General features: G+C 40.5%; 1 protein-coding gene across 6 annotated transcripts in view; it reads right to left on the minus strand.

Annotated features, from left to right (window-relative positions):
• ATG7 (autophagy related 7) overlaps positions 1 to 24099 on the minus strand; it is a 122602-nt gene continuing 98503 nt past the window's right edge. For 3 of the 6 annotated variants that reach the window (XM_055804946.1, XM_055804947.1, XM_055804945.1), the window contains one exon: positions 1 to 10023. In XM_055804946.1, the coding sequence (XP_055660921.1) occupies positions 9991 to 10023 (33 nt within the window). In that variant the 3' untranslated portion in view covers positions 1 to 9990. The remainder of the gene's footprint in view (positions 10024 to 24099) is intronic. The other 3 variants (XR_008747351.1, XR_008747350.1, XR_008747349.1) reach the window with 3 other exon arrangements.

The following is a 24099-nucleotide window of genomic DNA, read 5'->3' on the forward strand; positions in this document are numbered from 1 at the left end:
TTAAAAGTTAACAACAGATTTATTTAATCCTTTTTTACATACATAACGTTTTTAAAATACATGCTTAATGTAAGATTGTCTTTACATTTGAAATCAGACTCCTTTTAGAATTCCGGAACCCAGTTTAACACATCATCAAAGTTTGGCTTAGAACATCCCGAGCTGGGCATCCAAAACTCGAGGCCAGTGGCGGTCACTAACCACTTCTGAACAACTTGCCCGAACCGATCACGTTGAAAGGCATTAACAGACAGTGGTAGAGGTCGGATAGTCCTGTACAATCTCTAGTACCGATTCTATTGCCTGGCTGACTCGGTCGGGATCGGCCTTGCTACTAGGCACTTACTCAGCAAACGAGCCTCTGCCGAGTGAGCTGGGGCAGTGGGTGGCAGGCGGAGGTGACGCGACTCTCTTTGGCTTCGCCAGAGGCCTGTGGCAGAGCCCCTGTGTTCTGCCTCAGCCCATCTTCCCCTGCCTATGACTATTACGGAGAGGACAAAGTTGCTTTGTATCAGCAGTGTTTTTAAAAATCATCGTAACTAATTAATCTCCAAACTGCGAAAGCTGGAACATAACATTATGGCTTAGGAAATTTCTGAAGCCACAACCGCCTACAACCACAGCAACACACTAATTTAAAAACAGCAATTTGTCATATTCTGAAACAACATTCTGCTGCATATCCTCATGCAATGAATGTCAGCCCCTCCTGACATTCAAGTGACATTTAAATCACATTTTTTTCCATTCTGTTCCAGTATCTCAGATCACCAGGTATGTTGTTACTCTCTGTTCCTAGCTGACTCTTAAGCATTGGACATCTTGATGTTATCTATCAGAATCTCTTAATGACATTTCCAAATGCTAACAACAGGAAGCTACGTTAAGTAACAGATATCATCATTGTTGGAAATGAAACTATAATTCCTCCAGCAACAGGGAAACGCCGTACACCCACCAGCTGACTTGCTCCCTGTTTCTCCCTTGCAAATCAGTGTGGTTACAAAGCAGCCTATCCTAAGTTTGTAATATCTGACTGCTAAACACTACTGAATTCCTATTCAACAAAGCATAGTTAGCAAGTAAATGAACTGTCTTACCCCAGGATTTCTGAGAGCCCTAGCATGTAAGTGTATCAGGCAGCTGGTGAGGATGATCTAGCTACATGCTACACATCAGCTGCTGCCCTGCAGGGCTTGTGGGGCAGAGTATGTATAGCTCACTCATTCCTAACTACTGCCCTAGACAAAATCACAGATAGTGTCTAACTGCATGCAAGAGACATACAACAGTAAACGTTTTAATTAGGGGAAAACTGTCTTTGTATCTGTGTGACCAAATACGTGCAGTGTTATTATATTTATGTCACGTATCACCTTAAAGCATTCCCAACTTAGTTCCAGTAACAATATACAACTGGTGCTCTCACAGCCACCGGGTGGAACCTGAGTAAGAGTTTTTCGGTAAAAGCATGCATGACCCCGGCACAAGGGTAATCTAGAAAACAAAGGATCCAAAGGAAGCTGAACAGCAACTTTAGGAAGGCTGAAATAAATTAAAAAAAAAAAAAAAAAAAAGAGATACAGAATCTTTTTTTTTAGGACTTTGGTTTAGTGTGCCATCTGAAAAATAATTTTTAATCACGTGGTTCTTAACAGTGCTGAAGTTTGACAGAGGTTCACATAAATAGACGACAGACCACTACCTATGGCAGTCACTGACACCACCTCCCTGAATACAAGGACTTTTAAGTTTTCCTTTAAAGTGCACCCACAACGGCACTGCCGGCTCCGTGAGAACCTGCACAATCACACCACAGCCCAACGGACCTATCTAAAGTCTCCGCGGTGCTGTATTTCTGTAGCGTTCCAAAACTGCTACTATTTAAACAAAATGCCAGTGATCCTTTGCTCATGACAATAATGAGTAAAGTGCAACGCTTTTACAGCCTGTCCGTGAACACTAGGAATAAATGACCTAGACAGACATCCGACTTGCCACATTCCTTTGATGGCCAGAATTCCTGACATTACTTTTAACACCAGCTCAACCACCAGCTCCTGCTGTGACATCACTGGGGGTTTTGTCCAAGAAAGAAATGCGGATGCTGCAGCTGCCTGCCCCCCTACCCCTGCCCACCTGCTGCAACCACTGCCCTGCTGCCCTGGGGGATGCTCCAAAGCAGCACTTTGCTCCGGCTCCTCCCGTTTCGACCGTGTATTTATCCAGCGTTATCACTGCAAAGCATCAGTTGCAGGGAAGGAAACACTGAACCAAGAATCTGCTGATCCCTATTGAGAGCCGCGATGGAGATCCATTAGACTGGCACAGTAGGAAGAACACACGTTTCTTTTGTTTGCATTACTTCCAAAATAATAATGGAAAATTGTGCTCAGATCTTTTCTTTCCCCTCCACCTCCCACCCCTCTCCCTCCCCAGCTCAGGAGCGATTTAAGAACGCTTTATAACAAAAGAACCTCAACTAAGGCCTAATTACAGTTATTTCATTCATAAATAGCTTGCATAGAAACGTGGATCTCCTGTCTTAAGTAAACTTCAATATCGGTGATTTCAATGTCTCCAAAGGCTAAAACACATGCAGTGTGGTTACTCATCACGGCAAGGCTGCCTTAGACCGTTACAACCCCTCTTCCCCTCCCCCCTGAAAAAAACCCAAGACAAAACAAAACAAAGCTGCAAGTATTAAAAGAAAACCCCACAGTCCCTCTTTAGGAAACAGGCAATCCAAACAAGAGTTGCCGGTGATGTCATTTCATTTATACATCGCTTGAGTCACTGGTTCCTGAGGAAGCGGCAACACCTACAGGATCACTGTATAAAAGTCAGGCTCTGAAGCATGGAATCAAAATAAAGACGCTTCAAGACAAAGCAAAACCCACAAGCAAAATCATACCTACTTTATCGTTTCCTTGCTTCTTACACTAATTTGAAACAAGTCTGTTACTGGAAATTAATTTGGGTGGTCGCTTACCAGGGAGGCACCGAGCACTGGGGGTGCGAAGGGGATATTCACAAGAAGAGAAAAAAGAGTGAGGGGAAGGAAAAAGGACACCAATTTACTAGTTGTTAAAACGTAGATTTTAAATGCACTCGGAGTGGGCCAGACTTCAAACCTCCATGGCTCTTGCCTTTCTTCCCAGCCTATTGACATGATGTGGAAACAATTTTAGCAGCCTTCCTTTGTGCAGTTTTAGCCCATACTGGTTTTGATTTAGAAAGTAAAATCATTCCAGAAATGAGACGCTCGCTTGCATTTCAAATGCACCAGACTTCTGCAGCACTGCCTCACAGGGATGCATCAACTCCAGGCTCTTGAGAGGGTGCACACATCAGACCAAAGGAGAAACAGGAAAACACTACTGACCTCTTCCAGACGAATGTAACCAGAGTAATGTCTCTCCTTTCTTATTTACCTAGTGCATAAGATATTTCACTAACAAATCAAGCAATGAATCATTCTGCAGAGATCTCACAGAAACCAAATACCCCGGTGCCTAAAGTTACACACAAGCCTGAATTTTTGGATAATCAAAGACTAGTGAAGTAGCAATCCACAGTCACAGATGCAAGAACAGAAAGTAAATGCATGGGAAAGGTACAAAGACTAAGTTTTAAAGAATTGTGCTTTTGATTTGCAGTGGTACAACACTGTATCTATGCTTCTGTCTTTTCCTGTTAGCTTATGAAAATATTTTGTTAAGAAGCAATTTGAAATTTTTAGCATTTAAAATGAAATGCACGTGTGCATGTGACCTTCAGTTCCAGAGGCAAAGTCCATTGTGCTTTATATCAATGTCCTATATAAACATCTATTCAAAGAACAAGAGGAAACAGGCATTTAGGCTGCTATAGTAGATGGAAAGGATAAGTGCGTACTCCATGCCAGCCAGGAAACTTAACATGCTTGTTTTTAGAACCCCTGATCGCCCATTTTTATCCTCAAGCCCAAGGAAGCGGCAAGAAGCTACAATGGCAAAGGAGAACAGGCCTGGTTAAGCAGAAAGAGACCATGCCACTTCATCTGCAACATCCCGGCAAGAGCTTTTCAGAGTGTCCTACAACGTAATTCCACCGGATTTGAACACATGCTACGTTAAGTCACAACAGGCAGATAATATTGTCAATTATTGAAGGAAATAATTAGAACTTGAAATTATATACGGTTGGAGTGCTCAACTGCATCCTTATCCTGGGGTGAGATCATCTGAACTGGGAAATTAGGTGAAAAAACTGCTGCCCTAAGATACAGAATACCTTAAGGTACTTAACAGCATTGCTACCCAAGCTTATGGCTATTAATTCTTCTGGGAGTAGCTTCAGTTTCCCTTTTGCAGTGCCAAGTTCCTTGGCCAGGTTAAAATAATCCTCAAGTGACTCATTCCGAAGACGATACTACAACCTGGACAAATCTCTAGTTGTTGGCTGGTGGAAGAATACGGATTGCTGAATTTCAGCTACCGGACTTAAGAGAAAAGCGGCTCCAAATGAGCCCCAGCCCATTCCGGTTAACACTACGCGACTTCAACCAACAGTCAACAACACGCCAGCAAAACAACAGGTTGGAGCAACAGACCAGTTTCTTTGACCCAGGGAACGAAAACCATAGATATTCTTTGCCAAGTACACAGATCCAATTTCCATACATTGTACAGCTGAGGAATTAAACAAAAAGAAAAAAAGCAAGGAGCATTCACCTCTCTGGGTCAACCTAGGAGTAGCGCTGCCACAAAGCAAGGGGTCCCATGGTCCGTCCGTTCGTCAGCCCCTGCCCTATGAAGGGTCACGATAGTGTCAGCGGTAGCAGACAAAAGTATGTCAATAACAGTGAAATGAGAAAGAAAACACTGTCAACAACTTGTTAGGGCTTTTTATATCAAAACCTGTCAAGTGCTGCACTGATAAAAAATAAAAAAAAGAACTTTTCAGAAATTCTGACACTGGATAGCTGCAGTGGTAATAGAAAGGAAAAGTCTAGATTAACTTCAAACCTAAAGCATGACCTGCGTGTTGTCACAGTACTTTTAAACACCGTCAGGGTTCTGGAGACGGTCCAGGCAGCTGCAAGGGAAAGAGCTGGAACCGAAATGGGCCAGGTAGGTAGGTGTCATAGGTTAGGAATTGACACAGGGCCAGACTGGGACAGTCCAAAGTCCTTCTAGTGTGGTATTTCTGTCTTTTAAAACAGTTAATCCAGGTGCTCTACAAGAGAGAAGGTGCACAAGACCCTCTTGAATGAAAGTTTCACTTTGGCAGGATATGCACGAGCACATCATCTGCATGGAACTTTTTATTAAAAAAAAAAAAAAAAAGAAAGGGGAATAAAAGGAATTAATGAAGTCATGTCAAAAGATTCAGAAAAAAATATGGTAACAGGCTTGGGATGTCTTCCAGAGTATGTTTCTTAGGAAGTCTGCTAAAGTTTACCACGTTGCAAGTATTTCTTTAATGGCTCTCTTTGGAGTACAAGTGCTTATTTGTTTCTAAGGAAAGTACTGCATTAGTATTAAAAAAACCCAACCAACACCCTAACAAATTTGGTATAAAAATTTGGAAAATTGGCAAGGAGAAATGCCACCATCTAGCTGTTTATGTTCTCTTCAGCTTCTGTGCACTCTTGGTGCAACATGACAGCACAAAGGTGACTGGATGGAGAGCATGAGAACGGCTGTCTGCCCCGTCCAGCACTGGTGGGACCGGCACCGCACAGCACCCGGCAGCAGGACAAGAAAGGTTGTGACTACATGTTAGCTGGCAACATCTCTTACTTTTGAAAGAATGCAAGCTATCCTTCCTATTCCCGTAAGACTACAGAGTTAGGCTTTCCTTGAACTCTTAAGAGATGGTTATAAAGAGAAGCTACATAAAAATACCCACATGGATTCCGTCACAGCTCTTAATGATGCTGTAGGAAACAGGCAGAGTTTGTTGATCAACAGCCCAAACGCTGGTATCAGGTTAGTGACCTGTTCCCACATTATGGCACTAATGAGAGCCCTGCATGCCAAAGTCTGTTCTCAGTCACATCCCGGCACTCTCACTGGGTCTACGATTTGGCTAGGAAAAGAGGAGGAAAACTCCGCGGAAAGTTGGGAGCTGGGTGAGCTGTTCGTGGCCCAGCGCTATTCCAGAGGAGTGCAACGATGGAGTAGCTAGTGGTGGACTTGGCAGTGTTAGGTCTACAGTTGGACTCGATGATCTTAAGGGTCTGTTCCAACCGCAGTGATTCTATGATTCTATTAGCAATTCCATTTGGACTAGTTAATGTACATTCAGAAGGAATTCGTTCAGTAAGACGGAAAAACAAGTGCTGTGACGTGACTCTACAGTGCCTAGCGAAAAGTTCAGAAATACATAAAACCCAATTCAGTAAGAGTTTTCCATGAGAGCACAAGTGAGAAGTTAAAAGAAAAAAGAAAAGTATGGGGAAATTATTCAATTTTGCTAATAGTTCTGTTGAATATATTTAAGGTGAGCAGCCAAATCTTATACAAAGAAACAGAATTAGAAAGAACATTTCACAGGAAGTGGAATAAGAGTATCAAAGACAACAAAAATGAAATTTTAGTTCTTGTCACTGGACTTCTCTGAGGACACAATACCAAAGCCAGACAGAACACAGGGAAGGGAGAAGAAGTTTTCCAGGCTCAAGCTCTACAATGTTAAGGGCTGGAGCAAACTCTACAGTTTTCTTTGAAGTGGCAAAGTAACTTGTGCTGATTTCTACTGAAGCAGAATCTCTCTGTAGTTCTTGAGAGTCATCAGCTTCCTAGGAATGTACATCCTACGGTTGCATTCCTTGGTGATTTTCTCGACCAACCTGCTTGGGCCATCGTGAGTCTTTCTTCATGGATCTAAGTGTAATTTTCAAATTTGTGCCCTTTCTCCCTTACAGAGCCCTATGTTGAAGTCTGAAGACTCAAATTAGCCCCATGTTTCACAGAACAGATTCTCATGTGAGCTGAACCACCTACTGGCCGTGACTCTGCTGCCTGTAACGGTGCTGAGACAATTAATTACACACCGTGTAAAGGGCATGTCCTAGGCAAAATTTATTCCTAATCAACAGACTATGACACAGGTGAAGAGGACTTAACAGCAGACTGTGAAAGCAAGGATAAAAGCAAGGGGGTGTTTTAAAGAAGAAAACTTTCATACAGAATCTCAAGTACCTCCCTTCCATGAATGTGGTACCACTCCATAACACATTCTAGAATTCAGCCGGCAAACACACTGAAGGGATGACACTGAAGAAAAATTCTAGTCAGCAGAAGTGTGAAAGGAAAAGAGAGGCTCCCAATCCATGAGTTTCTATAATACTCAAGCACAAAAAGGATGTCAGCAGCTCTCCGTTGAGATCTGTGGTCTTTATTAAATGTCCCCAGATGTGATGCGAAGGTGTCACGGTTGCCTTCTGTGAGATACAGTCCCACGCCCCCACTCCCACAGAAGGCTACTGCATTTCTGGCAAGAGGAGCAGGTTTCTCTGAGGCTGTTCGCTCCCTCTTCCCAACAGATGTGGTTTACCTGAAAAGCCATGGTAGCTGTTGGGTTCTGCATCAGAAGTATGAGTTTGGGCTCTTCACTGATGCCTAGGAGGTCATGGCAGCACAAATAAAATTTAAATGCTACCTCCTTCATGAAGCAAGGTAAAGTTTAGCTTCTTCCATTAAACGGCAATAACTGGAGCTGAGGACTGTGCTGAAATCCTGCCATGAAGTGCACACAAGCCCGTAAATAAATGTGCTTATCTGCTAATAGTATTTGAACGTGCACTCATTCATTCATTTGAATGGCTTCTCAGGATTTCTCTCTCAGTGAAATGCCAAGAAATTGAGTAAAAGCAAAACAAGAACAACGCTTGTCCGCAAGGAGAAAGAAAACAACATTATAGTTAGACAACGGAAGTTATTCCAAGTCAAACTGAAGTGTTTCTGAACATCAGAGACATCTGGGAAGCATATGTACAGGAAACAGCTCAGCCTGAGAGAGCTGTACGTTACTGAAATTACAGAGGTAAGGAAACGTTGTATTAACCCTGAGTTTTGAACCTTTCGATCTTGTACACGTCTGCAGTTAGATACCGCCAATGCAAAGCTACAATGTGACTTTAACAGGATACTTTTAGATATTTAAAACAATTTACCAGATTTCAGAAAGATTTCTAGTTTTCAAGTTTTAGATAACCAAAAAAATGCAAAAGAGACTTTCACTCTCTATGGTTAGCAACTCCAAAGGATAAAAATGTCGATTGCTCCCTTTAAACCGCCCTCGTACTCATTCAAGGCTAACAAAATGGAAGTCATTTGAGCTCATAACTAATTATGTACATCAACAAACTGCTTTAAAATGGACATGGCACGTTATCGATCTTATTGTTCACTGCCCGACCACCAAAAGAGCAGTTTCCTGCTATTACTAGTCTTCCAAAAATATACATTTCATTCATATATATTTTTATATTACAATGAAGTTAGCTAAACAAGACATTCCCTTAAGGCTACTTAAGAAATCACATAAATATAACGAATATCATAGTTAAAATAAATAGAAACAATAGCTATTTTAGACACTTGACGCAAACCTCAGCATCTCTCCATAAAGCTCCTTTATGACTGGAACATGGGAGTTGCAGGTATCTTAAGTTTTTAGGGAAATTTGACCTGACAAAACTTCTGATGTGGCATAAGAAAAGCTGGGAAATTATCTGCACCGAATATTCAGGGCTTATGTTAAGGAAGAAACTAAAATAATTGGATTGACCCACTAATTTTCGTAATACTTACAGGAAATAAAGACTGCTTGACAGATAAAGTGATTTGCATGTTTTCTGAGTGAGTTAGTCCATAATCCCCACAATATACAGCTCTAAAAGGGATTGCAAATAGACTTCTAAAACCTATGCCAAGATAAAAAACAATATTCACTTTCAACTTTAAAGTAATGTACTTTGACCTTTTACAAGTCCTTTTTTCTCAAGTTATCTTTTCAACTCAAGGATTTCCTAACTACTGTTTGTGCTCAGCTATAATCTCTGAAGCCATTCCTGATGCTGCAAAAATTGAAAAACTTAAAACCCAACCAAAATGAAAACCCTAATTGCTCTTTTTTTTTTTTTTTTAAAACACCTGTAAAGTACTGGGTGAGAGCATCCAAGAATAGCGGAGCTAGAGAACCGATTTCTCATTTCAGTTAAGCATTTCTCGACAAGGTTTGACTTTATCAATGACCTACCCCCACAAAGCAATTTTTACTATGTAACAGCCTGCTCTGAACTTCAGGGGCTCCTAATCATGATACCAATGCATTTTGGTCTTTCCTGTGTAAAAATAAGTCAAACCACATTTTTTCCCATAGCATGAAATTATGAGACCTTTACAGAGAATAACACCTCCATTGACACAGGCAAGAACTATCAGTTGTACTATAAACATGTACCTAGAAACAGCAAGCAACGTGGTGTAGGCAGTAGGTGTAGGTTCTTACCTACTCCTGCTTTCTTTTAAGGATTTAATTCCTGATAGCAGAATGTTCTCCATCTTAACAATAAATTCCAACTAAAGGGGCACAAATCTGGGAAAGATGAAAAAAGACATTTAGACATGCTGCTTGGACACGTCCATGGACAAGCAAAATAAAAACTGGGGCGAATAAAACACCACAGCTTACTTAGGCAGCGTATTTTACATGTAAGCCATATTCAGAAACTAAAAAAAAAAAAAAAAAAAAAAAAAAAAAGGTTTAAACATAACCACATTGCTTTAGTTATTTACATAATAAAAATGAACATGTGGAGAGTTATATCCATAACATACTGCTTTTAATGTGAAGGTATTAGTGTCAAACTGTGGATTATATTTGTTTGTATTTGTAGCAGTCAGCACGGGTAAGCAATCATTAACTTGTCAAGGAAGGGATCAAAGGCAGTGCTGCCGTCCAAAGCAGGTCATCTTCCACCTTATCCCGCCGGTCTCAAACTGTTTCATCATCACTCATGTCCCAGATCTGCAACAAAAAAAAGGAAGTGGAAATTTAGTTTGTGGAGTTTCAATATACTTTTAATATACCTTTATAAAATCAGTATTACTATTTAAAAGGAAGAATAAATAACATTTTATGGACTATTGACTAACACCAGTGGAGCTTTATATAAAATTCAGAATTTTTCTCTTCTGTTAACAACCTACACACCATTCATTATTTCTAACTCTGGGGGCATTTTTTAACGTACACTTTTCAGCATTTGTTCCTGACCTTTCAGTTTGGTTACTTACTATTTATTATCATTTAGAGTGAGCAGCAGACCTAAAACTAGACTTTTTGTTTTGGTTTGCTGACTCACTGGCACATACTTAATGTAGATAAAAACTTATAATAAATAGCATACTTCATTAAAATTGCAGAAAATTTTCAAGTCATTCATAAAGAACTAATTGTTCTCCAATACTTCATTTTGTAGTCTAATTTTAGATCTCAAGAACAGCAGCATAAAGATAAGAAGTCATATGACGTTCGTATTTTCCCATTGTTGAAATAACATTAAAAACCACGTTGATTTTTCTTCTGCAGTACAATATAATTGTACTTACACTTTGCTACTTGCCCTTGTTCAGTAAGTGATTATAGATTGGGGCAAAAAAGTATTTTCACAGAGTACCACGAAATCTGGTATCCTTGTGAACACGCTAAGGTGAGTGTTATAAATTCATACCGGTTACCAGGGAGCAGAACACATGATGTAAAGGAAATATAGGGACTTGCAGGCAGAACTATTTGGGGTGAGGGGAAAACATATTCGGAATATATACTACAAGCTTTTCTTCCAGAAAGCATGGGTGTTCTTAAAAGACTTCTCCTGATTATTTTTTTAGGTTTATGGCAAATACCCTCCTTCCACTTGGCAGGGCTTGCAGTAGCTTGGGATGAGGACTAAACATGGGTACCTAGCTCTGAATGGGATTTAATATTATCATAATATAAATTCTATACTATATAAAATTTCCTCTCTGACTTGGAGCATTTCAAACTTGCCTAAGTTAGCAGCAACACTGCTGGAGTACTGTGACAAGCCTTTTTTGATTAGGAGAACAAGAATGCCACTTGCAGGGCACACAGCACTCAAACCGGTGAGCCCCTCGCCGCCAGACCCCTAACACAAAGGAGCAGCACCAGCCCTTTGTTCCTGTGGGAAACAAAATTCAATTTATTTGTTCCCCAACAATTTGTGTGTCAGCATAAAGTGACCTAAGTTATTCTCTCATTTTACATCCTGACAACTAAAATATATCCACAGAAGTACAGAACGCCAGATGTTATTTAGACCATAAATTCTTCAGGGCACAAAGTGGTATTTTACATATATACAGTGTCTAGTACAATGGGGCAGTGTTCACAGTTGCACCGGTTAGACAAATAAAAAATACAAACAACCCCATTTCTAGACAAGCAACAATGAACGCTGACCTGTTGCTTTAATAAACCTCTTCAAGACAAAATGTAGTATTTCTGGAATTTGAAAACATTCTGAAAAAAGCTCTTCAAAATTCAACCTAAGAAAACATAGAAAATCAAACATTTCTATGCAGTGCTACAAGCTGTGTAAAATGAAAACTCAGAATGGCAAGATTTTCTCAATTCCTAGAAGCGCTGCAAAATGGTGGTGGAAATCCTTATGGAAAATACTGAAGGAACAGTTTGTTTACAAAAGAAAAAAAAAGTTTTCATCCTGCCCTAGATGAGCAGCTTGGAGCTTGCCAAGGCAAACATAAATGTCCAGCTCACCAGTCAGGGTCAAGGATGTGGAAAATAAATACAAAACCCAAAAACTTTAAATAGACTTTATGGTATGATTTGAGCTGGCAAAAAGCAAGAAAACCAAAGTTCAGACCGATAGTCCACTTTGTCTAGCCCGCTTTAATTTTTGAAAACAAAGCCCATAGATTGTAACCCTTACAAACGCACCGAGCAGCACGACAAACACTTTTAAAAATACACCATGAGGTGACTCAAAGACAAAAGCGAAAGAAGCCAACTGACAGCCCTGAACCGTCTGCTTTACCTGCTAAGCAGACACATCGGAAGGCGGCCAGCTTCTCTGCTCCGTGTGCTCCCATCCCCCCGCTGATCTGGGCAGCGGGGGTCAGAAGGCAAGCACGCTCCCCGCTCGGTTTGGTTTTTTGCAGAGAAAGGCTCATCAGGGTGCCAGTTATATTAGTGGTTTTGTGACACGGAAATACCTCCACCCAGGAACCGGTGAGCTGCTCCGCAATTCCTGCGAAGGCTGCAGAGCCCTCCTGCTTTACCTGCCTGACGTGCAGCGCTGCACGACTCTGACGCCCCGCGCAGCACGAGCGGCAGCTCCACCGGCACTGCCATTGCTTTTGGTTGAAACTACAGGGAAAAGAGCAGCTCCCTGTACTTGCCCTTAGCAGCTGAGCACCTCGAGTGACTTGAGGACTAAGCCCAAGCACAGCAGCAGTGCCTACTAGGTTACTGGGGAGGTACAGTACTGTTAACAAGAGGGTGAAAGTGAAAAGAATGACAAATTCTCTCCTATCTAAAGCACAGCTCTTTTCTAGGAGGCTTTTAACACGAAAATATTTGCAAAAAGATTGACATTAAGGTTCGCAGGTATTTAACCACTACGCAAACATCCTGGATTGAGAACTATTTTATTTTTAAACATCTGAAAAGTATGCTATGATTTTACTTCCAGGAGAATGAAGACAGATTACACTTCATCTATCACAGCAGTCATAACCATAGAATCATGACAAATGGTTTGGGATGGAAGGGACCTTAACGAGCACCCAGTTCCACCCCCTGCCACAGGCAGGGCCACCTTCCACCAGTCCAGGTTGCTCCTAGCCCCGTCCAACCTGGCCTTGGGCACTGCCAGGGGGAGGCACAGCACTGTGTGTTGGATCTTACCAAGGTTTACGAAGAACAGAGTAGTAGTACCTTAATCAATGACATGCAGAGGGGAGAGGAGAACATGAAAGAAAACAGAAAAATTAAATACAAAAATGAAGAACTGCATGCTAATCTAAAGACAACAAGCTATGTGATATCGCGCAAAAGAAGCTGTGTTAAATGTCAATACGAACAGCTAAATGATAATATATCATAGTCTTTGTTGAGAGCAATATGAGTTTCCATGAAAAGACAATTAAACCACATAGACTATGCAAACTTTGCATATTACTTCAAAAGAATGAAACTTTCAAGAGGAGAAATCATGAAACACCGAAAGCCATGAAAGACAATGTCTATAATGACTGTCACGACACGAACCTGACACCCAACCCAAGCTGTGAATCTGGATTTTGTTTTCACTTCTCTTCTGTCCTGCAGCACACCTGGGTAAGTTAAACCTAAATGCAGCTACAGGCAATGACAGGAAAAGTAATAAAATAGGAAGATAAGAAAACAGCTGTCAAAACCAACCCCACCTGTACAAATCTGGACAGATCATCTAAATACACCTGCTTCTTCAAATACGTGCTTTTATGTTCAAACCTCTTTGGAGAGGTTCTTAAATTTCAGATACAAATTATGTCTATTCAGGATAAGAGAACATTTCCCACACTTGGAATTACAAGTATTATTGTCTTACATAATAGAAATAATGGGGGGAGGGGGAAGTCCCTGTGCATTAACTTTGCTCACAAGTTCCCGCTGATTGATTTTACACAGCTGCATTTTGCACGTTCAATACATCCTACTGAACAGAGAGTTTTGCATTTCCTTCATACAACAGTAACACCGGGTACCTGAAATTTAACTTCCATGACAATGGTTCCAAAATTAGGTGTTCACCTACTGCAGCAGGTAGTGGCTTTGCATCTTGTAATTAACATATGTAATTCAAAAGATAACTACTGTTTATCTTCTAAACAAACTTGCAAGAATATAAATGTACCCTTAGAGGATTCTTGTAAGTTTCTTGCCAGCAGGATTTGCCTTAAAAATGGCCACCTCATTAAGAGAGACAAAACAAACAAACAACCCACCCCCACAAATACTATTTTCTACACACAACTGAGATAAATTTACATACACACGTACCAAAACCTCTGCTTAGGAAAACCTGGAGTAGTTTTATTATGCAAACCACAGTATTTACTATGTTACAAATGCTCCAAATACAGTGGAGAATAACAGTCAAATTCTACAGGCAAAGGCAAGGGCTGAAAATTAGACATTACATACATCAAAGAGCACAGCTGAGTATCACTTGAGAACATACAGCTTCCCAGATCAATTACGGCTTATCATATCTTGGTCTTTGATTTAGAAATGTACACTTAGGAAATCTAAACAAATGAAAAATGAATACATTCAAGCACATGTTTAAAATTAAAGTAACTGAATTATTTCACAACCACAAAATGTGAACTTTTTGATAGATAGGAGATTAAACGTATTTTTGTTCTATGCTATAGCAGAGAGACAATACATCAGAACTTTTGGCAGCTTAAATTACTTTACAAAATATGTGTGCGTGTGTCTAAATACACTTATGCTAGAAAAGAACATCAGGCTGCATTAACACACCTTGTGTGACTTGTTCAGTATTCTTCTTGGACCACTGGCTGTATCTTTCAGGAATGCAACAGAAATGAAATTGCAACTTGAAATTCATTACATGCTTGCAAGTTCTAACATGCAACGTTTTCAGACTTCACGGTATAGACTGAGGGATAATTATAAAGTTCAGCACTCTCCTTTCATCTTGGGATACCTGATGCACAGTAAGCACTACCCTTCATCTTACTGAAACCGAAAACACTTCAAGCATTTTGCATATTCAACAATTCCTTCCCCATCCCCCTTTCCCACAGGAAAAAAAAGCCATAAATGAACAATCAACATGAGCAGTATCCTGAACTGACATATTTCTCTTTGTTCAGAATTTATACCTAGATGCACGTCAGAGCCTGCATAGTGCACTCTGTGGTGAAGTATGTTCCTTACTATCTAAGAAACCAAGGTAATGCACTTAAACAAGGATCTACTCTTGCTGCCAGTGGCAAAAGTTTATCCTACAACAATTCCAGTGGTTCCAACACAATTTTTTTCAGAAGTGGCTGCTGACTTTATATAATTAAACTGTAGCTAAAATCAGGTTTGGCTATAATCTAAGGAATTAACTGTTAGATACTTCTTAATTCAGTTGACACAGAAATTGCAAACTTAAACACACAGACACAAAGAAATTAACCTTAAAAAAAAAAAAAAATCAAAGCCAAGGGTTATAAAAACTGCATGTCCTTCTTCAAGCTCCTTTATTTAAACAGTAAGTAGAGAAAACTGTGGATAGTTTTCCCAGATCCCTGTACACAATGGTGCTACCTCAGGTGGTTGAGATGGCTGACAAATTCCTGGCAACCCTAGTACCTCCGTAAGTGCCTTTTTTCTGTCCCTGCCTTCACAGCCTTTCCTGTCTGAGCGGTTTACTATCTTGCAAAAAATTCAACTCCATCAACTTTGTGCTTTCTTTTAATGATGGTGCCCCTGGTTGATGCTTGTTTTCCCTCTATAGCCTTTCCAAAATTCTGTATTTTCAGCCCATAGCCACAGCTTAAAAGGTCAAGGTCACGAGGCATTCTCATTTTGATCTCAATGAACAGCAACTATTATTCTTTGAGTTCCTCCTGTATTCATTTATCTTGAATAGATGTATAGATGTATAACACTTCTCATGAGTGGCCTCACTTTTCATACAAAACGCAAACATTACCTCTCTCAAAATCACCTTATAGACTTCCACTTTGCCAGCTGCAGCATGTTTAAGAATCCTGCCATCACCTTTCAGGGCACCTTTCCTCCTCTGATGCCTTTCATTTTATCATTTTATCAAGCTACAAGTGTCTTGAATTTGATTTTCCGCCCCTTTAATGATCACTCAATTTTTGTATCCTTTTTTTCTGAGAATGTCCTCTTCCAAGATGGACTTTATACTTCGTTTTGACCTATCTACATTTGAGCCATTACTGCAAAAGTCGGACAATAGGCAAATGCAGCAAGTGCCTTAGCACATGGGCTTAGCCAGCTCAGACACACAGTACAGAACAAATACAGGCTGGGTGGAGAATGGACTGGGAGCAGCCCTGAGGAGATGGACTTGGGAGTGTTGGTGGACGAGAAGCTCAACATGGCCTGGCAATGTGCCCCTCCAGCCCAGAGAGCCCCCCGTGCGTGCCCTGGGCTTCACCAGAAGCAGCGTGGCCAGCAGGGCGGGGGAGGGGAACCTGCCCCTCTGCTCCACTCTCCTGAGACCTCTCACCTGCAGTGCTGCGTTAACACAAGAAGGACACGGACCTGTTGGAGCGAGTCCACAGGAGGCCACGAAGACGACCAGAGGGCTGGAGCAGCTCGCCTGTGAAGACGGGCTGAAAGTTGGGGCTGTTCAGCCTGGAGAAGGGAAGGCTCTGGGCAGACCTTACAGCACCTGCCAGTACCTAAGGGGGCTGGAGGAAACAGGAAAGCTGGAGAGGGACTATCTACAAGGGCAGGTAGTGATAAGACAAGGGGCAATGGCTTTACCTGAAAGAGGGCAGATTTAGATGAGATATTAGGAAGAAATTCTTCATTATGATGGTGGCGAGGCGCTGGCCCAGGCTGCCCAGAGCAGCTGTGGGTGCCCCATCCCTGGCAGTGCCCAAGGCTAGGCTGGACGGGGCTGGGAGCAGCCTGGGCAGGGGGGTGGAACTAGATGGTCTTTAAGGTCCATACCAGCCTAAACCATCTGTCATAGTTTAACTGCAGCTGGCAAGCGAGTACCATGCGGCCACTCACCCACTTCCCCCACCCAGTGGGATGGGGTTTAGAATCAGGGAAAAGCAGGTATAATTCAAGAGTTGAGATCAGAACAACTTAATAATTAAAATAAAATATCTAATAACAACAACAACAACTGAAATGAAAAGTAGAGAGAGGGAGAGAGGAATAAAAGCCAAAAGGGAAGGGGAAAAACCAAAAAAAGTGATGCACAATGCAATTGCTCACCACCCAGGGAGCGATGCCAAGCCAGCCCCCCAGCAGCCACCAGCCCCTCCCAGCCAGCTCCCCCCAGTTTACATCCTGAGCCTGATGGTCTGTGGTATGGCACATCCTCTTGGCTCCTTGGGCTCAGCTGTCCCGGCTGTGTCCCCTCCCCAGTTCCCCTGCCCCTCCAGCCCTCCCCTGGCAGGGCCCAAGAAACTGGAAAGTCCTTGACTCAGTATAAACAATACTTAGCAACAACTAAAACCATCAGTTTGTTATCAACATTATTCTCATATTAAATTCAAAACACAGCACTGCATTAGCTACTAAGAAGAAAATTAACTCCATCCCAGCTGAAAGCAGGATTCTCTCCTGGACTTGAAACCAGAGCATTTTCCATGTGTCTTCAAGAACTAGCACCTGAAGATTCCAAATACTTTGCAAGGTATATTTAAGAATAAAACAGAAAAAGGCAAGTAAACAATACAGAAAGTATTTGTTTACAGTGTAAACTTTTAGCTAGAAAGCCTTTTTAATATCCTCTCGTAATACGTTCCAAACAGATATACAAACAGTAGCACTGGGCAGTAATTATTCCCTTCTGTTTTTATAGCAGTTTTCCTATGTATTCATCAGAATATTACATGAAAACACTCATAAAATGGATTTTTTTTACATGACTAAGTTAATGAAACAACACAAGGAAAGAAACAAAATAAAAAGCATACTAGTTTTTTTTTCTGTAAGAATGCATCAAGACCCATTTCCTTCCATTGTTTCTTGTTTTATGAGGGCAAAAACAAAGCAGAGAAGCAAACAAATACAAAACCAATTTCTTTCCCCTTCTAAAAGCACTTTGGAGCCAAACCCACCATTTTTCAGGGCACAGCACTTGAGTTGTTGGAATGATGTATACCTAAGAGCAGAGTTTCTACTATTAAGTCTTTTCCTCAGGCTCTTAAAAACTGAAAACAAACAAGTGTGAAAACAAACAACTACCCCCACACACCAAGCAGGTTTGATGATTGCCATTATCCTATTTTGTGTGGGATTTTAAACTTTGTTTTACTACCACCAAAAGGCAACTATCTAAACTGAACGTCTGTTTGAATGAAGCCACAATTAATGTAAATACCATCATAGTAATGACTAGGTCTGATAGAAACCCTTTGACTGAAATGCAAATGAAAACACTATAGTATATAGATACATGCATTTGAATTCTTCTATCATCTTCCTCCTTTGATGTGCCCAGTTTTTACATTAAGAATAAAAATATGCGTAAGTCTATATTCGCTACATTTCTAAATCCAAAATCACAAATAAAAATCACCCCAAAAAATATTTTAAACCCCGCCACAATGTAGATTTAAGCGCAAACTGACTTTTCATGGGTTTCACAGCCTCAGTCTGGAAATCTGGATCATATACACAAACGTATCTCTCAGAATAATTAAGACCATTTATACATCTGAGGTCTATGCCAGTCCAGCTACACAGACTGTATGTGTTTTGCTGCAGATCAATAGCTTGCCGTGTTCCGCTACATCCTTTTAACTCACCGGTGCTGCATGACTGCTGTCTAGGACCCAAATCAGCTTTGAGGTCATACAGAGTCAAACGTTTGTTAGTTACTGAGCAAAAAAAGAGCAGCGGTTTAACTACACAAGCTATTCAGCTGAATTTCAGAAATAAACAATTCAGAAACAATAAAGAGATTATATGACATGATACTTGAGGTCCACTTGGTGTTCCCATACAGGGTCACAGCTCAGCTGGAGGATACCTCTGGAAATCACTTTGTCCACACTTTCAACTTCAGTCAGGGCCAACCAGATCAGGATGCTCAGGATCTTGTCCAGCTGAGTTTTAAGTATTTCTGAGATTTCTCAGCCTCTCTAAGAATCCTGCTCCAGTGTTTCACTTTACCTCCAACCATAAAATTAAATAGTCTCTTGAAAAATTAAATAGTCTCTTGAAACAAGGATCATCTTCATGAGATTAGTCCACACCCACGACATAGCCATAAACATGCCATCCATCATCATCGTCCTTGCAATGCTTCTTTATAGCACGTGTGCATGGTTGACAGAGCAACACCTTCGTACTGGGAACAGAAGACTGCTCTACTTCAAATATTTTCAGCAGCTTAAAGATACTAAGTTATAAAGGTGCAGTTCTGTTCACCTAATAAACCTGATAATCCTTATATTCAAAAGAAATTCAGGCTGTAACTAATGGCTGGTCAGACAGGGAACACGTTCCTGGACGTGCGTTCCGACAGCCCCTGTGAAGAATCAATCATCTCACCACTCTTCATGGAGACAGGGAGCTGAGTGGGAGAAGGAACTAAGATCGGAATTTGCAAAACATGTCATATGACAAAAGGTGACTGCCAAATGTTATGAAGACCCTTCAGAACTGGAAAAATTTCTCGCTCATTTTCCAAAAATTTCCCAAGTTCTGCAAGTAAAAAAAAGGTCCACAGAAATCCTCGGAGCTGTACTGACTGATCGAAGCACATAGACCATTTTCAGATGGGACAGAGAATCCCATAACAATAAAAAGTATCGTTAAAATAATAATAATTTTTAAATTTTAATTATTTTATATTTAGAAATATAAATATAATTTATATTTATACATAAATACATAAAATATATATTTATAATTACAAAATATTATAATTATTTTAAATGTTTAAATTATTGTTAAAATAATAACAATAAAATCATTAAACATCACCTAACTCAGATATGAGTCACGTTTCAATCCTATGCCTACAGTATTTTCTTGTTTAATCAACCACACTACTCCCTCTTCACAAAGTTTAGCTGCCAAAGACAAACAAAATATGCATTAGTCTAAATAATTCCAAAATGAATAATATGGATCCTTTTCAGCTCAGTTCACATTTTCAGAAAATAATATTTCGCAGAAAAAACTAACGCAGATTTCACACATGCAGTTATGTCATCTCCCATGCACATGTTGTACACGTCTTTATTTCCTCTAGTGTACTGTATATAACACATAAGTAATAGAAAACTTGAAAAGCAATCAAAATATTCATTTGTTAAAATTTTTATTTATCCAGCAAGCTCACTAATCTCATCATTGCTTCCATGGAGATACATGTGGTGTATACACAATATTTCTATCTTGTGGAGCAGGCATCAAGAAGTTATGGAAAACTTTCTCCTCTCTCCTCTTACGCACAAAGAATGCTCTTCATATAGTTAGAAACTAAAATAATTTCTGAAGACACCAGCCAAAACTAAACGAATAAAGGAAGATGGTTTCCAATGCAGTATAATTTATGCATTTATCCGATTTATTCCATGTTAGATAGTTCAAAAACTTAGAGAAGATAAATGCATTTGTAGTAACATCTTACATGCCAGATTATTATTAAAATCCTACGTGTAACTTTTCCCATTCAGTTATCAAATAGTATAAAAATAAATATTACCCAGAAAATTGCAAGCATTGGTATAAAAGCACAACCAGTAAAATATTTAGATATTTAAGGTATGGACGCTCTAGAAATACAGCAGGCAGATCAGGTTTGTAGTTTAGTTCTACTAAACCCCTCTTGTTTCAAATGGCCAGAAAAAAACCACGAGAAGGCGGAAGGTGCATAGGCAGCAGCAGACCTCTCCAAGCACACTGCCTCACTCTTCAAGCACGTGTTACATCCATACGTTACACAATTTTCTAATTAACACAGGCAGGCTCAAGTCCACTTAAAAACCTATGTAGTGACTCGGGAAACAGTTCTGAAACTACGTGTCCAACCCGGATTCAGCTGAAAACATGTACAAGTATCAGATTTATTTTTACAACACTTCCATTAATATGGAAACAACAGAACAAACAAGCTGACAATATTGTGCAGAGACTTTGTGCTAGGAGGGTCTTGCATGACTCTTTGGATTCTTTTCAAAATTGCTTTTGATTTTCTGACCACATAATTTCAACATCTGTTGGACTAACAGATTGTTTGCGAATACTTGTATCAAATCTCCTTATTCAATTCTCTCATTTCCCCTTTATCTGTCCTGCTAGACCTGCTTTAACAAAGTGGAATCCTACTGGCTCTCCTGTTGCTTTTTCTCACTTCCAGAATGCAGTACGAAAGCAATACTGCAACAAGCTCCTGATGGCAAATGAACCTTATGGCAGCCTGAAGGCACAAACTGTTGGGAGATGGCATGACCATGCAAAGCGGTTTGTGTCTTTGGGTGCAGCAAATCGGTCACCAATTCAAACTCAAACCCACGCTGCTGCACTTCATTATTTGTAACCCAGTGCTCTGATGAAGAGAAACAAACACAGCCCCTCCAATGCAATCTACCTGGTACAAAACAATCTCTTTATTACACGTCCATTCAGTCTAGCCCAGCTTAGCAAAGCACGTTGGCAGTACCACAGGAACACCAAGCAAGCAGCATCCCTGTAATGCAGGGTACCTTGCAGATGTGCTACAGTAAAGGCTTCCCAGTGCTTGTCAGCCAAACAGCTTGTTTTGGCTCAGAACACAACAACCACCCCACCCCCACCCCATCTGGGATTACTTTGATCTTTTTGCCTACTATATGATTGTAATTACACTGAGTTTCTGGGATCAATGGGGACCACAGAAAGAGCACGTTAATCCAACTGTGAAAGGCAGAATGAGAAACTACTTTTAAAAGTCTGATTGCAGGGCGGCAAATATAATCAGTACGTTTCCAAAACGAGAATAGAAACCAAGGCTGTTCAATGAATTTTCCACAAAATTCATCTTAAAACAAGCATCAGATCTCGTGCACTATGAAAACACACTTTAGTTCTTTGTGGCACTAAATTTACATTAACTACCCCATTTTTTTCACTTCAACACCTCCTCTTCTCCCCCAAAGAAAGAGCTGGAATACACTTATGAGGTTGTTCTGCCTAATTTTGAACAATGAAGTGTTTTAATTCAAACACAAAACTGTAAAATGCGGCAGGGCCTGCAGGGATAGCCCCTCCTGCTGCGATCCCCAGCAGGCCGCCCCAGCCAAGGGATGCCAGGCTACAGAGAGATGCCCCCAGCGCAAGGAAGCGCGCGGGGCGCAGCGCTATGCACAGTCCCCCGCACCAGGCGGCGCAGGCTCAGGAGCAGTTTGACAACATGCTGCCAGTGACACCTCCTCAGGCAATATCCGAAACCAAGGTCAGACTCATTTATAAATGTTTAAGATCATACTGCACTGCAAAAACGGGTTTCTTTTCAGTAGTGCATAAAATGATTCCTTTTCCTCCGTTTGTAAAGCTAATCCCTTACAGAACTGATAATGAACAGCAATTTAAAGGAACAGGTGATTACATATATATTGCACTGGGGAAAACTGAAAACTTGATATAAACCAAAACACAGGAGGTACTCTATAAATAACTGAAACAATCTATTGTTTGCAACTCCTCTTTTTAAACAGGAAAAAAAAGTATCTGGGGAGCACTCTCATAATAAAGTTAATTTAAATGCTTGGGTCTACATTTGAGAAACGTAAGACTGCGTTGAAGAGTTACAATGTGGGGCTCAGACAGACAAATTATTTTATCCAAAATAAACACCTTACAAGCACTATTTTGATCACGTCTTTGCTTTGGCAATGTATGATCTGCTCCTTAAACATGGATCTTGTCTTGTGTAAACTGGTATACTCCTGCTGCGCCGCGCTCACTGACAAGCTGCATTCTGGCTTGCAACTCCATTGCAATCGCCTCATTCTTATCTGTTCTGACTTAACACCAAATTTTCATAACCTTTTTTGGCTCAATGGAATATTGTTACAAAATGCCAGTGCTGCACTCACCTATTGTATAATGCCAAAGACTTAAAAAAAATAAAGAACAAAACAAAAAACACACCTAAACCCCATACCAAAAAACAAAACCCCAAAACAAAAAAACACGAACAACCCCACAAAAAACATTAAACACTACATATGGTTTTCCTGGGAGTAGTATTATTCCAAAGCATCCTCACTGGGAGCTCAGGAAAGTGATGCAGTTTTTCTATTTTTTGTAAAGCTGACCACCTCTTTTGGATTAACCTTTTGAATACCTGCTACTTCATTACAAAATTTATTTAAAAGCTCTTATGTAATTCTAATATTTCTCTTCCCATGTGATAAATTAAATACCATCCTATCAAAACAGTTCTTTTTCCTCATAACAGTACAAAAAAAAAAAAAAAATTGTTGTAACAAGGAACTGAGATTTTGGGTTTGTCCACATCAGGGATGGATGCTTTTCCCCATTTTGATTTTTATTATGAGTAACAGAAAATACTTTCTAACGAGCAAAATCTGAATTAGAGTCACATCATACCCAGGTTGTGGTCTAAGGACACTACAAAAGTAAAAACCTCAGAGAAAAGGAGTTTGAAAAGACATAAATCACATTTGGTTTCTCCCTAACGGTACGCAAGGCAGTGGTAGCAAGCACCAGTCACTTCTGCCTTTGAAATCCTCTCCTTTTTTCTCCTCTCGGTAACGCAAACCATCCTGGATGTTCCAGTCTGCCTTTCTTTGAGCTACACATCTAAGAAGATTTTGAACCGTATCATAAACACAATCCTATTTGTGCAGAAGTCCCTGTTCAAGCCCATATCCCTTATGCCTTAGGTTCCCCTAGTCTCCTCACTGTCCTGAGAGTTCTGCTGGCTGCAAACATCCCATGCATAGCACAGATCTACCATCTACGTCTGTTACTGCAACTGCAAATCTGTGCATGTGTGTATGCTGGCAGCACATCTCCCACCTGTCACAAACTCTTGAACTGTATGTTACTTAACTGCATAGCTCGAGCCAACTCCTGTCTTAAGTTCCAGACTGCGTGTCATTCTGCCGTTAAAGGAAAGCTTCTGTTGTTCCCTCATCTATTTCATCAGTCACTATGGGGCTTTCTCCCACACCGACCTATCCAGAGGGGATGAATTCTCAACCAAAATCATATGATAGTTAAGGTGATAACTTGTTCTTTGATATTTCTGAAAGCTAAATCAATCACATTCAGGAATCAAAGAAACAAGCGATGGGCTACAGTAAAATTTTTGCTGTT

Source organism: Falco peregrinus, chromosome 5 (assembly GCF_023634155.1).
Source record: "Falco peregrinus isolate bFalPer1 chromosome 5, bFalPer1.pri, whole genome shotgun sequence".
NCBI classification, from domain to species: Eukaryota; Metazoa; Chordata; class Aves; order Falconiformes; family Falconidae; genus Falco; species Falco peregrinus.